At 38.4% G+C, this 17,132-nt stretch overlaps 1 protein-coding gene across 4 annotated transcripts; it reads left to right on the forward strand.

Annotated features, from left to right (window-relative positions):
• The first annotated feature begins 117 nt into the window (after nt 1–117).
• Nucleotides 118–16,868, forward strand: sfi1 (SFI1 centrin binding protein). Of its 4 annotated transcripts, none has more exons than XM_066666050.1 (32): nt 118–250; nt 1,084–1,236; nt 1,344–1,415; nt 1,525–1,635; nt 1,781–1,875; nt 2,314–2,431; nt 4,471–4,573; nt 4,896–5,052; nt 5,225–5,386; nt 5,622–5,692; nt 5,800–5,892; nt 6,079–6,176; nt 7,413–7,479; nt 7,743–7,873; nt 8,104–8,185; nt 9,319–9,497; nt 9,595–9,670; nt 9,818–9,913; nt 10,157–10,233; nt 10,334–10,436; nt 10,609–10,705; nt 11,852–12,012; nt 12,127–12,201; nt 12,338–12,412; nt 12,878–13,054; nt 13,179–13,417; nt 13,779–13,874; nt 14,827–15,043; nt 15,389–15,470; nt 15,567–15,720; nt 15,842–15,944; nt 16,474–16,868. In XM_066666050.1, the coding sequence occupies exons 2-32, from the start codon at nt 1,097–1,099 to the stop codon at nt 16,594–16,596; spliced, it is 3,630 nt and encodes a 1,209-aa protein (XP_066522147.1). In that variant the 5' UTR covers nt 118–250; nt 1,084–1,096; the 3' UTR covers nt 16,597–16,868. The 4 variants fall into 4 exon arrangements, with proteins under 4 accessions (XP_066522147.1, XP_066522149.1, XP_066522150.1 ...); XM_066666052.1 differs by having other exon boundaries at nt 15,842–15,939; nt 16,478–16,868; XM_066666051.1 differs by lacking the exon at nt 118–250 and adding an exon at nt 769–821.
• The last annotated feature ends 264 nt before the right edge of the window (nt 16,869–17,132 follow it).

A 17,132-nucleotide genomic window follows, 5' to 3' on the forward strand; every position in this document is an offset into this window, starting at 1 on the left:
CTTACTTGGCAGTAATTTAATACAGAAGGCAAAATGCTATCTCAGGGTTAGGGCACTTGGAAGGGAGCAGAGAGCGATTTGGGAGCTCACTGCGCGGACTGGACTCGGCCCTGTGGGGTGGACTCTCACCAGCGGAAGTGACGGATAGGCGGCAGTTACGGTTTGTTGTTGATGGCTTGGCCTATCTGTGGAGATAATGACAAACCTCTGTAAGAACACTTAGGATATAAGAAACGAATAAATTGCAAAGGTAAATGAGTGGCTTACATTTGCATGATTTGAAAGAAGGTTAGCCCAGCTGAGCATTATTTGCTTCTCAGAAGAATTCGGAAAATTTGAAGTCTTCTTGACAACGTTGCCAGATAGTTGCGACATGAAGGGACATCCGACCGACTTTAAAGAATTTCTCCTATTACATAAAAAGTTAAAAAGTTTCTATTATGGTGCGTTGCAGATAAATTCGCTGACTCAGATTTTCTGTAAGGCGCTCGTGATAGGAAGTAGAGTTTTACAACGTATATAACAGTTTTTTTATTTAAATATGCCCCTACAACAAAAATGTTACTGTTATTATTATTATTATTTTAATCGTTAACATGTCTGGTCTGTAAACACCATGATTGAGCATTTCTGCTTTGAAACTACTGTGTTACAATGACAGCCTCACGTGCGAATTAAGACAGGGTTTTTTTCATGTCACAGTCCTAAAGAACCAATCACTTAAACGTATTTAGCTAACTTTTCAGCTGCAGGCAAGAGAAGTGAAGGAAGAATCGGGGACTAATTGTATGATAATTAATCCACAAACCTCGAAGGCAAAGGTGTAGATTTACATCTAAGCATTTTTTGTTCTTGGAAAATAATTTTTTATTCTTCTAAATATGTAATATTCATGAAAATATTCATTTAATAGATGACTGGGGAAATTGTTAATATACATGTACCTTTTAAATTTATATATGTAATGATGATAATGGTCCATTTGTGGTATGTGAAACGTTTTACATGCTGTTTTGCCATCCAAAATGCCACATTTTCTTCCCTTACCTGAAAAATGTTATGAAAAAAAAAACCTGTTATCAGATATCAAAGAGCAATGCACAGAGCAAGGCCTCAGTATTGTAAACCGGGTTCTTCTGGGAAGAAGGGGATTCAGCATGCACCCATACACAAGGTCACTTATCGGGTTGGTTACACTTGGAACCGAGGTGGGCGACTTAAAGAACTCAGGATACGGTAAGCATGATTCCAAGAAAAGTATTACAAGAAGAATGCTCTAAAAACTGCCATTTTATGGGTGTCATGACATAATCCATTTTACCTTAATTTTACTGTCTATTTAGACATCTTGCGCGCAAGTTCCTTAAGCTCTGGATTCAGAAGACATTTGGACAAATCCGTCCTTCACAAGCCAGGTTCAGTACTAGGAATCTACATCCATTAAATCTATACAGTGCATTGCATTAGCAAATGATCACATCACATGAACTTGGTAAATGCTTTAAAGTGCATTTTCTGTTATAGAGCTTTCTATAACAAGGTAGTCACGAAGAAGGTTCTCAGGGCATGGATAGATGAGTGGTGGCATGCCAGACGAGAGTGGACCCTAACCATTAGGGCAGACTGTCACTATAAGTAAGTTTGACAAGAAGAAATACTTTATCCCCAGATATGTACTTTCAACCTTAGTAATGATTTAAAGCTAATTATTCATCACTAGGTATACGAGCTTATGCAAAACGATCCCTATTAATTTGTACTTTTGGATTGTCCTTTGCAGTTACGTCCTGTACAGTAAAGTGTATCAAGCCTGGCATCAATTTACATCTGTTCAGAATGAAGAGAAAAAGAAAATACAGCTTGCCATGAACTTTGGTATGGGATACTATATCTCGCCTTTAGCCTAGTGGTGGATTTGTAGACTTTAAAAGTTATGCATAATTCAACAGCTAATATGTAAATAGAGGCAAAACATTTATTGGTGTGAAATTGTTCAATGAACGAAACCTACAGATTTGTATTATTTACTGGCAATGTTTCAGACATGTGGTCCATTTCACCACTTTGATTAATATTTCTGATTATATATGGTCCTTTTGAATGGTGCCTTTACCATCTCACCACTCTGTGTAAATGTGTTTACATCCTAACCATTTAATTATGAAGTTATTTTAAATAATTGTAGATATCTCAGATAAAGTGAAACAACAGCCTTATTATGTTTATTCCAATGTGCATTATAAGCACAGCATTATTTTGCTTAAGTGTCACATTACTTTTAATGCAAAGCTATTATTTTTTGCTGTGCTGCAGCGGAGAGACGTAGGATGCGTATTGTATGGGATAGATTTGAGTTGTATGCTGAGATGCGGCGGTTAAAGCACAGGATGCGTGAAGCAGCCATAAACCACCAGAGGCTTGCTGTTGCCAGGTAAGCTTCACTTCTGCTCTAATCTCTCTGTTACCTATATACACTGATCAACCAAAACATTATGCCCATTCTATACTGTCCATTTTCTCAGGTAAACTGATCATACAGAGGCACATTGTAGGTATACAATTGCATTTATTTATTCATTCATTCATTCATTGTCTGTAACCACTTATCTAGTTCAGGGTTGCGGTGGGTCCACACCAAACTGCTCACAGACAGTCACCAGGAGCAGGACTCAAACCCACAACCTTCAGGTCCCTGGAGCTGTGTGACTGCCCCACCACCTGCTGCACCACCATGCCACCCTGTACAATTACAGTTGCATTTAAATATATTTACTATTATAATTTTAGCACAATTTAAAAAGTATTCCCTTCAAACTCGAAGTTGGAAGATCTTGGACTTCACCCATCCCTGTGTCACTGGATCTCCGACTTCCTTAAAGACACACCACCTTTAGTGTGGGTAGGCAAACATGCCTCATTCTTTAGGTGCTGGAGCTCTGCATACAATCTATTAGACACCTGTATGGTTGGTCTACCTTCTAGATGAAAAGTCAGGGACAGTAGCTTATCTGTTGTTACACAGTTTGTTTGTCATCCTGTAATCCTTCATCAATGATTGCTGCACGCTGCCCTCAGGACACTTATGGCTATATATTTTTTCTTCGTTGATTATTCTCAGTGCAGCAGTTACATTGAGGGATTTAAAACATCAGCAGCACTGCTGTGACTGATCCACACATACCTGCACAACAGATACTAACCACATCATTGTCACTGAGATGCTCAGAATGATCCATCCACAAATTATTTATGCTCTCTTGTGCTCTTAACCATTTGAAGAGCAGGGTGAAAGGGTATAAACAAAATGCAGAGAAAATGATAAGCTAAACGCTTTCATTTTTAAAACAAAGCTGTTTCTACAGTGAGTGTAGAAACAAGGAGGTGGTCTTAATGTTATGGTTGATCAGTGTATCATTAGCATGCATTGCTCTCCATGAGGACATTTTCTTAATGAACAGTGTTAAATGCATTACATACATGTTGAGTCACACAGCTCCAGGGACCTGGAGGTTGTGGGTTTGATTCCCGCTCCGGGTGACTGTCTGTGAGGACTTGGTGTGTTCTCCCCATGTCTGCGTGGTTTTCCTCCGGGTGCTCCGGTTTCCTCCCACAGTCCAAAAACACACGTTGGTAGGTGGATTGGTGACTCAGAAGTGTCTGTAGGTGTGAGTGTGTGAGTGTGTGTGTGGCCATGTGAAGGACTGGCGCCCCCTCCAGTGTGTATTCCCGCCTTGCGCCCAATGATTCCAGGTAGGCTCTGGACGGACCGCGACCCTGAACTGGGTAAGCGGTTACAGATAATGAATGAATGAATGAATAAACATACATGTTGCCATGGACAGTGAATAATGATTATATAATCATACACAAGATAAGATGTAAAATATCCTATGCCAATCCATTAGAGCTTCACATAGGGCCCACCCCACTCTCTTCCTACCAGCAGCCACATAATTTATATTGTTCCAACCCTACAACTACACCCTAAGTTTTGTGTGTCCTTTTATGATCAAATCAGCAATCAGCTACATTTAACTTCTACGGTTACTCATTGAGCCCATCACAGAAGTACCCAAACCACCCACTGCATTACTAGCTCTTCACAGGGCACCTCCTCTCTTCAATGTTTCACTGAATTAAGCCCATGACACCTCCAGAATATTCAGCAGTGAAGTCTGGCGTTCCAGACCCACCCTCCTCCAAGCGATAGTGATATGAGAAGCACAGAATGATATTGGAAGGAAACGTGAATTTCAATCTTACTCTTCTGATTACATTTACTTGACCATATGTTGGATGTGCATTGGCCGAGTCACCACATAAAATGTCTCAGCTCTGATTTAAAAATTTGGGTAACTTTATCATTGTCACTGAAGTTGTACCACTTTAAACACTGTGAACAGAAGTAAGGCAAACTCAGTCTCAGAATATTTAGTAAAATAATGGTCTTTTCTATGTTTCCTGTGCTAGGTGGGTCTGGACAGTGTGGCAGACAGCACTGCAGCACTGCTACATACAACATAATCAAGAAGAGCTAGCCCTACAGCACTGGGCTTCTACTGTACAGAACAGAGTAAGTGTACATCTGGTCATGCTTGCACATGTTTGAGGAGAAGAAAAAGAGGAAAACTTAGAAGGTTCTTTCTGTGTATGCGAGAGACCATATTATATTATAGGTCGTCACATATTTATTTAAAAATGCAATTTACAATGCCCTGTGAAGGACTGGCGCTCCCTCCAGGGTGTGTTCGTGCCTTGCGCCCAGTGATTCCAGGTAGGCTCTGGACCCAATTCAACCCTCAATTGAGAAACGGTTACAGACGATGAATGAATGCATTTATAATGCAATGATTTTCTGTATACTATGGAATTTAATATACCTGGTTTCTTTACAGGCTTGGCTACAATGGAAAAGGAGATGCACACAAGCCTGTAGGATGAGAAACAAAGAGGCTAGAGCTCACATTCATCACACCCAGCGACTTCAGAAGCATGTGTTACAAGCCTGGATCTTACACATTCAGCACAAACAAACTAAAAATAATGCAAAAGGTAGATTTCCCCCCTTTCATTACAAAGTTGTAAATGCAGCTAATAAAATGTTTTGAGCAGATTGAAGATTGGAATGTTGAACCATATATAACTTTAAAACTGAAATATCACTTGATCAAAAATGAATCATTGCATGTCTGATAATCTCAAATTGTCTCTCAATGTTTTCCAGCCATAGCCACAAGTGTGTGGTGCCACTCTGTGATCAGGAGACACTGGTGTGTGTGGAGCAAAGCCTTGCAGAGCAGGCAGGCTGAAAGAAACCAAGGACATATTGCAGACAATCTAGCACAGCGAACTACTCTTAGACAGGCCTTTTCTCATTGGAGATACTGTATCCTTACATTCATTCAGCTGGAGAACTTCACAGATTAAACCCAAACAAACAAAGATATTTTGTTTTCATAAATGGGCTGTTTTTTCTCTAATTCTAATAAATTAAACCAATGAATAGCTAAGATGAAGAGCATCTTTTACGGTGTCAGAAGTTAAAATTTTGTGTCTTCCGTGTTTTTGATTCATATGAAAAAATTTCTTGGTAAACCACATTTTCCTGATCATTTTTGTAGATGTCCAGATGTGCTTGCAGAAAGCTGAGAAAGACCAGCTTGCTCTTCAGTATCATCACCTTCGGCTTTTGGTCAGCAGGTTCTTGAGATGTACAAAATCTTTGAAAAACTGCTCTGAAACTTTGAGCTTTTAGAAACAAAAGTTTGAGGCAGTCTCTCTTTTTCTCTCTACTTGAAGCGAATGGGATTCAAAGGGTTGGCACTGAATGTCACTCACTGTCAGACTCATCGAATCAACAAGAACATTAGTGCACAGCATCAGCAACATACAGTAAGATTAACACATGTATTGTAAACATTATGCAGTTTTACATACTACATAACTAAACAAAATAAACATATGTATGCATAGTGTGTATAAAGTTTGTTTATCTGCATTAGGTAATGTGTCAGCAAATTGTGTTCATTGCCTCATGTATGTTTTAAATCCCTTAGCTGGGTTTGTTTTTCTTTGTAGATATTGGTGAGATATTGGAAGATTTGGCAGCAGCGTTTGGAGCAGATTGAAGAGCTGAGTTTCCGGCCCCAGATGACCATAGCACATAACTATTACAGGTTTATAAGTAGCATTCAAAATGATAAATGTAAAACTTTCATAGTGAATGCATATTATATGTTGTGTTTCTGTTAAGAGTAATGACCAGTTTATTGGCAACATAAATCATCTATTAGTAATTGTGCAGGATTCAAAAAAAGGGCCAAATCTACAGTCCAAATTATTATGCTTTCATTATGACTTTGGATATGATTTCATTTAAATATTAATTACGCTTTAACATGCTTTGTGGTGGGCTAGGGTGGCATGGTGGTGCAACAGGTAGTGTTTCTGCCACACAGCTCCAGAGTCCTGGGGTTGTGGTTTCAATCCCTGCCTCTGGTCACTGTTGGTGAGGAGTTTGGTGCTTTCTCTGTGTCTGTGTGAGTTACCTCTGGGTGCTCTGGTTTTCTTCCACAATCCAAAAACACGTGTTGGTTTTTTCCACCAAAAATCACAAACACACACATTAACACACCACCAGTACATCTGTGTTACTGCAGTATGAACTATCATTAACAAATCAGATAATACCTCCTCTTTGTTGATTGAAAAACAAGCCATCACAGAACATGTATGATTTGGGTGGTGTATTCTTCTCAGTGCTGCAGTGACAATGACATGGTGGCTGCGTGTTAGTGTGTGTTGTGCTGATATGAGTGGATCAGACACAGCAGTGCTGCTGGCATTTTTAAACACTATCCACTCACTGTCCGCACTGTTAGACACACCTACCTTGTAGTTTGACTTTGTAGATGAAAATTCAGAGACAGTAGCTTTTTTGTGTTGTATTTCGTTTGTGTTGGTCATCCTCTAGTCCTTCATCAGTGGATACTGATATCTAGCTGTTGGCTAGATATTTTTGGTTGGTGGGATATTCTCAGTCCAATATTGACACTGAGGTCTTTAAAAACTCCAGCAGCACAGCTGGGTCTGGGCCATTCATACCAGCACAACACACACTATCACACCACAACAATGTCATTGTCACTGCAGCTCTAAGTATGATCCATCATCCAAAGCACCTGTTCTGTGGTCCTGTTGGGGTTCTGACCACTGAAGAACAAGGTAAAAGGAGTTTGGGGGGTGGGGGTGCAGAGCAACAAATGGACTACACTGTAGAAAGTGCTGCTGTATGGTCAACATAGAATGGACAGTGAGAGTAGAAGCAAGAGGTTGCCATAATATTATGGTTGATCAGTGTATTTTTTCCATTATTTCCTTGAGCATGACCCTTGAGAATGTTTTTTTTGTAGATTTTCAGTGTTAAAAACCTATGTTCAGCGGTGGAGACAGTGCTACAAAGAGCATAAAAATATGCAGGTAAGTAAATCTGATTCCACCTTTCTCACACATACACACACAGCATTTTCACTGCAGGATTGCTGTGCAGTAATCCATTGTGCCGTAGGTTCTGTCTACGGTTGAATACGGTCCTTTTAATTCCAGAAACATGATGGGTTTTGCATGAGCATTTACAGACATATTTACATATGTATTTGATATTTTGCAAAATAGCACATTCTTTTGGTAGTAAAGCTGACATCAGCCTAAAGGAATATTTGAACACAATTTTTTTTGTGTAGGATCTACAATTGCAAGCTGACTCTTGTTTTGCAAGACACATTCTTCCACAGTGTATGGCATCCTGGACAGAGTTTACAGCACAAAGAATAGAGCACAGGAAGAGAAGAGATGGAGCTGAACTATTTCACCAGTGAGTTTCTGATTTGTAGCACAGCTTTGTACGTGAAAATATATGGAGCTGCTAAAAACGAACACATCCATGTGGAAAGACCACTGCTAGTTACATTAAGAATAGCTAAATAAAATATAATTTTTACATTTGAAATTTACAAAATTACAGAGCAACATATCATTTAAGTGCAGCATTGTGATGATTACTTAAACATACGTGTATGTCTTTTGCTCTTGTTCTTTGGTTAGACAGCAGGTTTACCGCTGGGTGTTTTATAGTTGGTGGGGACGGTTTGTAAATCTCAGAGAGGAGAGACTGGCAGAAAGAATGGTAAACATTTAATCAATACAAACTAAGAAACATTTATTCATTCACCGTCTGTAAACGCTTATCCAGTTCAGGGTTGCGGTGGGCCTGAAGCCTACCCGGGATCACTGGGCGCAAGGCAAGAACACACCATGGAGGGGGTCGCTAGTCTTTCACAGGGTGACACACACTCACACATAAGGACAATTCTGAGTCGCAAATCCACGTGTGTTTTTGGACCATGGGAGGAAACCCATGCGGACATGGGGATCACACACCAAACTCCTCACAGACAGTCACTCGGAATTGAACCCACAACATCCAGGCCCCTGAAGCTGTGTGACTGCTACACTACCTGCTGCACCACTGTGTCGCTCAAGAAACACACAATATTGCCAAAATATAAACCTTACAAAGACTGGCGCCTCCTCCAGGGTCTATTCCCGCCTTGCGCCCAATGATTCCGGGTAGGCTCTGGAAACACCGCGACCCTGAACTGGAAAAGTGGTTACAGATAATGAATGAATTAATTAATTAATTAATTAATCAATCAGTTAATTAATTAATGATTGAAATATTTTATGGGAAGTCTTTCTGTTGAAATTAACATTAGTTTTTATTAAAAAAGAATACAGTAGAATACTAGAGCAGAATACAACTCTGTTGTCCAGTAACATTATAAATGTGTCATTATTCTCCCTCTGTCTCTGTACATAAGCATAAAACTATAAAGGACATAAAACAACATTTACAAGAATGGCAAACATAAATATAGGAAATATTAATCCATATGTTAAAAAGTATTAAAAATGACTGCAATTGCTAATGGCAGTGTGAATTAAAGACTTCTTGTACAAGTTTTTTAAATTTTTAAGAGCATCATAAAGCATTGTCCTGAATGTAACATCTCAAGTTGTTGTGAATGGTATTAATTGGGTTATGTCCTATAAAGTGCACATACTTATTTCAGTTAGGCGTCCAAACAAAAACTAATGGGAAATGAGATTATTAAACATCAAAATTTAGGTCTACTTATGTTATGTTGCTTGTAGCAGTTTAAATCGTTATAATAAATGATATTTAACAAAACATATACTGACATGCCCATAGATATATACCTCCCACTCACACACCTTTTCCCCTGTTGCTCCCCTCAGGCTTTGTTGCATGCGGAGCGAGTGTGTATGTCTCGTGCCTGGTCTAGGTGGTTTTGCAGGGTTCAGCAGCAGAGAGAGAACAGACTCAAACAGACACAAGCACAAACACTTTACATACATACTCTGCTGCACAAGACTCTGCACCAGTGGAGACACAACATCAATGTTATTCAGAACAGGTACCGACCACAACCTGAAATTATGCCCATTGTGCTTTTGACATGTTTGATTGTGTCTTTATTGGTTATTTTCTGAATTTGATTGTTTAACTTTCAGTCAGAGGCAGTTTGAACAGGCTGAGGTTCATGATGGCCAGCGGTGCATGAGAAGAGCTCTGTGTGGTTGGCAGGAGGTATGACTGATGGCATTTAGAGTCTAATATGGAAATGAATGGTTAAATATTGCTGAATAACATTGATCCAGTTACACAAATGGTTGTGTAGTTAGCTTGGATCTTATGTATTTATGATCGTGGCTGTGGATTGCTATGTGCTGACAGTATGTAGAACACAAAAGAAAGAAGACTAGACGATTGGAACAAATTGATGACACCTATGGAAGGAGATTACTCAAACACACACTACAGGCATGGAAGGTAGACAATTATTTAACACATTTTTATGTGAAATGATTCTTAGTCATAACATTCAGGACAGACTACACATATAAACTATATTTATATGATTAATTAAATGCATGTTCTCTTTCAAAATGCTTTACAATATTGTTTATTGTGAACAATGCATAAATACAGCTGTGCAAAAATCTTGAATCTTGTAACTCCCTAGGTCTAACCTTTTTGTTCTTGCTGATTATGTTTACATATGTGTGGATTCAGCAACATCATGTTCAAACTGAGAACACCAATCAAACTGTAGAGAGCCTCTACCAACAACATAAGCAACATCTTCTCAGGTATGAGACTTACAGAGCACTGCTTATTTTTGATGGCTTTTTTAAAATGATTGTGCTTGTCAGCTTTTCATTTTACATTCTAAACATTTGTGTATGGCAGGAGGATGTTACGTCTGTGGCGAAGAAATGCACGTCTGGCAGTGGAGGAGAGAGAGAATGAGAAGAGGGCGAAATGCCAGTTTGAGCACTGCCTGCTCTCCAAGGTGCTCTTCACAGCAGGGATCCTACTGAATTTAAATGTTCAAGCAACTTATTTGTAAACACAACGTATAGAGGCCTCCTTTCCATCTGTTCTTTGTGAACCTTATTTATTGTGTCACTGACTGAAACAGATTTTGCTCAAAATTTAAAATTATGCTTTTGATTTATACACAGGTGCTCTTAGCTTGGCATGGGAGGATAGTATTTGCAGTGTCTCATAATCACCAGCAGGAAAGGGCACAAAGAGACGCTCGGCTTCACTTGGACAAAGGTATTGAGTATTAGTTTTTTGCCTATGCTGCTTAAAGGGCACAGCACATTTCGTACCCTTTCAAAACAGCCCTGTTTAGAATGATCTGTGTTAGCTGCTGTTAAGATCAAGGCTCTGTATAAGCCAGGAGCATATTAGTGAGGTGCGAAGAGCAGAAATGCAGGTTTTAGTCTCTTCACTGTACTCTCTTTATTCTCCCTTCTCATTTTCACCATACTTATTTAGTACTCCTGATTCTCCTCACATTTTATATTGTTTTCCCCTCATCTTTGCACTCTAATATAAAAGTGGTCCAGTGCTGTGATTGAAAAGGCTCAGACAAAGAGGCTGGACAGTTCTGAAATGCCTGCTGTTTCCATAAGACGCAATACAAAATCAGAACAGTTTACTGTTCCAGTTATTTTATGCGTTGGTAGGTGCTTCAGATCTTCAAATGGATACATTAATGCACTCAAAAATCATCGTTTCATGAATTTTATTTACACTTTATTCACATTCTGACTTTTTTCTTTATTCTTTATTGAGACTGCATTCAACTATTTTTTTAATGTCAATAAATGGCAAACACATATGATAAATATATAAACCATATTCCCCAAAGCAAGACAGAAGTCAGTAACCAGTACAGTCAAACAATGGCCACTTTAAGGAAAGACAAGCAAGAAATGAATGAGTATTAAATTACACATTTCACTATATACCATGCTTTCTCTCATCTCTGGTGATGAACTGCTTAGGGTTCATACACTCTCAGAAAACAAGATACATTATTGGTCACAAAAGGTACAAACAATGTAAATGTACCTTTAAAAATACAGCAGTGGTTTTAAAGTTCAGTTGTGTTCCCTAAAGGTGTATTACATTCTCTTCTCCAGAAGGAGAGGTGAATATTTGTAGTCTTTCATTAAAGAAACTGTAAAATTAAAATGACCAATCTATAGAATTAGGTACAATTATGTTCCCTAAATAACGCTACAAATATGTGCCCTTGATGGTACCACCACAGTGACAGCAGATGTTACCACAACAGTGACAGTTGTGTAAAATGTATAGTTTTAATATTGGAAGCATTTTTCTGTTTCTATACCAGTGAAACACTAGTGGGCAATATCAGAGGTGTAAGTATGTTTCATTTTTTTGTTTTAGTGCGGATGAGGGCAGTTCTGAAAAGGTGGAGACAGAGACAGATTACAGTGAAAGAAGAGAGACTGTCTCTGGAGAAAGCCTGTAGACATCATCACTCTGTCTTGCTGAGAAAAAGCCTCAGAGCTTGGATCATCAGTAATTACCAGTACAAGGTCTACCAGGTGGCCATTAGTTTTTAAATTGCATTTTGTAATATTAGTTCTTATATTTGTTTTGTGTGTGTGTGTTGTATGTGTGCATGTGTTTTATATATTGTCTTAATTTCTCTGTGGTAGGTAATGAAAGTAAGGGGCAGTGAACTGCACAGACTAAGAGTGTGTCAGCATTTTTTTTTCTGCTGGAAGGCACAGGTGGGTTTCTTTATCATTTATTTGTTGCAGTGTTTGAACTGAAGTCTAGTGTAACTTTGGGAGATACCATCTCTGCAGGATGATTTTGTAGATTGTGTTTTGCCTTATACATTTTTATGTATTTAATACCCCACAGTTACAGAACAAGAGAAGAGAAGCAGAGCTTACAGAGATTGCCCTCTGGCACTGGTCTTTGAATCTTCAGGCCAAGGTAGCAATACCAATAATGAGGTTGAAATGCATAATATTTATCTTCCAATGATGAGACCTTAATGCAATGAAATGAAAGAACTTTAAAGTCTATAAACTGCTAACATATTTTAGGAAGTGACCGTGGAATTGTGTTTTTTTTTTCCCCAGGAGAATCAATTTTCCTTCTCATGTATTAGATATGTCACTAACTGCAAAAAGAACCAATACACTTAGTAGAATAAATAGTTTCGTAGACACTGAAATCAGCAGGAGCAATGAGCAAGAAATGTTAATATGCATCAGTGTAAACCTAGCATATTAAAATAACTCCTATAGCAGGAATATTTGAATATTGTAGAAATTATTACTATTTTAATTTGATTATGTGCATATTCAGCACCTTTAGGAAAACTGCATTAACTAGTGTGTGTGTGTGTGTGTGTGTGTGTGTGTGTGTGTGCGTGTGCGTGTGCCTCTCAATCAGATGCTGAGTGTATGGAGGCACTGTGTTGCTGAACATAATAGGAAACAGAAGCGCCTGGCTACAGCTTCTCAGTTCTACAGAGATGAACTGCTCCGTGAGGGCATCACCCATGTTCTTACTTACAAGGCGCACATGGAGAGTTTCTCCTCAAGCATAGCCCTGCACAGCCATGAGCAGGTATGCATGTGAGTTTTTGGGATTATGTATGTGATATCAGCTATTGCTGATGTAGTGCAGACTGTATTACTGCTGTAATGTTTAAAATAAAATACCATTATTTATATGTTTTTTGTTTGCGTAGAGTTCTCAGAGGTTGCAGGCAGTGGTAAGAAGGTGTGCTTTCCGTTGGAAGCAGCGGGCGTTATGCAAGAATTTCAGAGCCAGAGAAATGGCAAATCGAGAAGATAAACCTTCCAAAAAGAGTGTGTCTTTCTGCCTACCTGAAGATGACTCCCATAAATCCCCCCATGACGTCACGCACCACCAAGCACACTGCTTAACAACACAACAGGGAGCAGAAGAGTCAATTATGAACAAACTGTGAGTGAAAGATAAGTTAAGTGAAGAATAGAGGACTTTGGTTTAACCTGGAGCTTTGTTAGAGGGTGATGAGGCAAAAGTAACATCACAATAATTTAAGCAATTTTTGTCATTAATAATACATATCATAGTTAGACTCACATATCACTCACATATGCTCAGAAAATTGCATTGTTATTCTCAACAATAATTTATATATATATATTCACTATTATGATGATATTTAGGGTATCATTTTATAACATGGTTTTACTATGAAGTCATATACATAAACAACAGAATTACTGTGAGGTTCCATATTGTACATTGTTGAAGACCAGTTATTGATCAAGTGACCCTGTGGTTGTGATTAAATATTCAGGCTGATGGTTCGAGCGTCAAGGCTGCAACCACGAAGGGCAGAAGACCTGTTGAACTTTTCAGGCAAAGACCTGCTGCAGCGCCCTCAGCCAAGCAGGTACAGTCATAAATAGTTAGACATGATGATATCCGATTCACATATATGTCACCAGACATTGGTTTTAATAATATATTGGAATTGGACTAATGATTGTCAGCTTCGCATTTGATGACATATCTACAATTCAAAGAAACAGAATATATAGATGACACTAAGTTATCAGCATTTTATTAAATTTGATGCATTCGTAACACAATAAAATGACATTCCTCTGTAATGTGAATTAAGGTGGATTTAACTATTATTTTCTCCATTTAATTAATGTTTCGGGAACTGCGTCTATATGAGCAGATGTGCACCTGGAAGAAACCAACACGGACACAGGGAGAACACGCCAAACTCCTCACAGATAATTACTTGGAGTGGACACTACCTGTTGTGTCACCATGGCGCCCAAAGGAAACATATTATGAAAAAAAATGTTTGGGTGCAGTTTTTATTTTGCCGATTTGGAGCTCCTACCATCACACAAACTGTAAAATTAAATAACCCATTCTGTAATCTGAGCACATGGTATATAACAAGCATCTCTGATTTTGTACTGCCTTTAACATAGATTACAGGCACTTCAGAATTGTCCCACTTCCTCATCTGAGTCTCTTCAATCACAGCGCTGGGCTTGTGGTAATGTAAGACTGCAAAGATGAGGTTAACCAGAGCAAAACATAAACAATTTAAACTGAAAATTATTTTCGTGTAAAGGAACTGGATGTTCTGAAGAAGGCTATTTTATCCTTTTGAAAAAGTAATATTTCTCCTTTAACCAGTGAATCTAAACTCATTTACTTTTCTGCTGTTTTATATTATTCTTTGCCCCAACACAACTAACTATATCAAGTCCTTCATTAGCTGGAACAGGTGTATTCTGGCAGGGAACCACATATTCTAGGCAAAAATTTCTTTACATTTTTTTCTCGTTTTCATCTCTCTTTTATGTTTTATCTTCTAGTTTTCAGAGGCCAACTGCTGGTCAGACTGACACAAGGTCTGCATCTCTTCCATCTCCCCATATCCTGCTCCCTGTCCCTCTCCTCTCAAGCCAACTACTATCCCCTGTCTTGATCAAACCTTGTTCAGAAGGAAACACAACTATGCTGCCCAGCGCCGACAGCCAAGGGGCGCTCCTGCCTCCTTCTGTATTTACTTCAGCCAGACCACAGAGCAAGGTGCATTCTGTACAGACAAAATACAGCAATGTATATTGTATAATTAGATGTGAAGCACCTTACTAATAGTTAGAAATGGCACCACAAGGTTTTCACATACTGACAACTCATGTTTTTGAAATTTTCCACCAGGTGTGTTCATTAGTGCTTTGATGATGTAGATGATGTTTTAACATTTTAGCCCATCAAACATCTGTAAATGTAATTTTACCCAAGGTGTACATTGTTCACTGTAACTCTCCTTATTATACTAACCTCAAATCTCAAAGAGATACAGAAAAAAAAAAACTTTTATATTGCTTATTCAGTTCAGCCTCTTTCATTTTGTTCCATTCTGTCTCCCAGATGATGCAGAAAAGTTCAAGAAAACACGATACCTCACTTCTCACACCTCAGGATTTCATCCATCATAACCTGCCTGGCCAGAGTAAAAAATAAATAAATAATGTGTTAGATGCATAGCTGAGTGATTTAGTTACTAGACCTTAGAGTGTGTCCCCTGAATCCTTCTCATTGTTTACAGGTGATTATGAGGGACTCACTGTGGGCAATGAAGATGAAGATGAATTTGTTGTGCTTAGGCAGGCAACTGGTGACTCAACAGAATCTCTAACCAAAGAACTACTGGATATCAGACAGGACCTGCAGAGATACCAGCAAGACAGAAATCAGTTGCAGTATGTTTAGTAAACAAATCTTTCAGTGCAACAAAAAATTCACTATGATTTTATTCCAGCATTTGATGCAGATCCCATATCAGGGTAAAATATATCTGCTTGCTTTTGTCTGTGTGCACAGAACGTGGCGTAAGCTTCAGAAGGTAATGAGGAGTTGGCTGCACACTACAGGCATTGATGGAAAATCTGAGGAAAGAGAGAGCATCATACGGGAATTAAGTGAGGTACCTCTTAAATGCACTGAAGACTGTCACTCTTAGACCAGCCTTAAACAGAATGAGAACGTCTTTTTAATCTATTTATTTATGGGGATAATTAGGTCCATTCTGATAGATTTTGTTTCCTGATAGTGTTATTATTCATTTTTATTACTATATATTAGTTATTATTTGTGTTTACCTCAAAATAGAAGGAATAGAACATTCTTATTTCTGTCCAGTTGCATTCCAGGCTTTGAAGTAACACAAGTGAATTTACCTGAAGGTGATACAGTTTTTCTGTACATAAGCAGAATGAGTATAAATGAAACTCTTCTGTTTTGTGTTTCATGCATTCTTTTGAAAGATGGGTTTGAGCATAAATCTGCCATAAATCTGCAGCTGTACAGTATTTCACTGTTGTAGGTGATTGGTGAAGGGCAGGTTGCCCAGTTAACCCCTATTACGTAACCATTTCTGCATTACTGATATGTCTAGAGATGTCTGCCGTCAGTCGAATCTGAGTGATTAAAGTAATTCTCTGTGATTTTCCCAGCTAGAAATCTGTATTTCTGCTCTGTCTGCGAAACTGGCTGAACAGAAGCCCACGATGATCTGCCATGCTGCAAGGGTCAGCACCATAGAGGGCCAGCTGCTGGGATCAAATGATAAAACATAGACATTATGCATACATTATTAAGGGTGTTCTTAGTACTGTTTACAGATTCTGTTATTAGCAACATCAATCAATTCTAAATTAATTGTATGTATATTTTTGTAAACTTTCCCAGCCTGATTCAGAATGAAATGTATGAAAGTAGTCATATTTTTCATGATTGCCATGTTGGCATTTATTTATTTGTAATAAAGATCATGTTTTATATTTGTAGATTTGTGGTTGGCTATTTTGCTTACAGTGAGTTTGGCACTGAAATGTAAACTCAAACGTTTTCTCACAAAAGATTTGTATTAAAAGCAAACAAATGATTTGCTGTAATTTATTCTTTTTTATTTATTTTATTTATTCTTTATTTTATGCACACATTTATGGGGAAAACCTCAAAAACTGCAGGCTGTGTGTGATGTCTGGAAACATGAGTGTGACATAGAGTTCCACTGTAATACTTTCCATATGCGCTCAGACCTAAGAATATCTTTCACTTTGAAAACAATTGCCCAATAGTTAGGACAGTGAGCCCAGACAAAGCCCAGCCA

Source organism: Hoplias malabaricus, chromosome 3, assembly GCF_029633855.1.
Source record: "Hoplias malabaricus isolate fHopMal1 chromosome 3, fHopMal1.hap1, whole genome shotgun sequence".
In the NCBI taxonomy this organism is placed as follows: domain Eukaryota; kingdom Metazoa; phylum Chordata; class Actinopteri; order Characiformes; family Erythrinidae; genus Hoplias; species Hoplias malabaricus.

Excerpts from the sequence above, each read along its gene's own strand:
- sfi1 (XM_066666050.1), top strand. The coding sequence starts at position 1,097 with ATGCACAGAGCAAGGCCTCAGTATTGTAAACCGGGTTCTTCTGGGAAG. Across the intron at positions 1,237-1,343 it reads CTTAAAGAACTCAGGATACG|ACATCTTGCGCGCAAGTTCC; the intron begins GTAAGCATGATT and ends CTGTCTATTTAG. Across the intron at positions 12,202-12,337 it reads TTTTCTGCTGGAAGGCACAG|TTACAGAACAAGAGAAGAGA; the intron begins GTGGGTTTCTTT and ends AATACCCCACAG.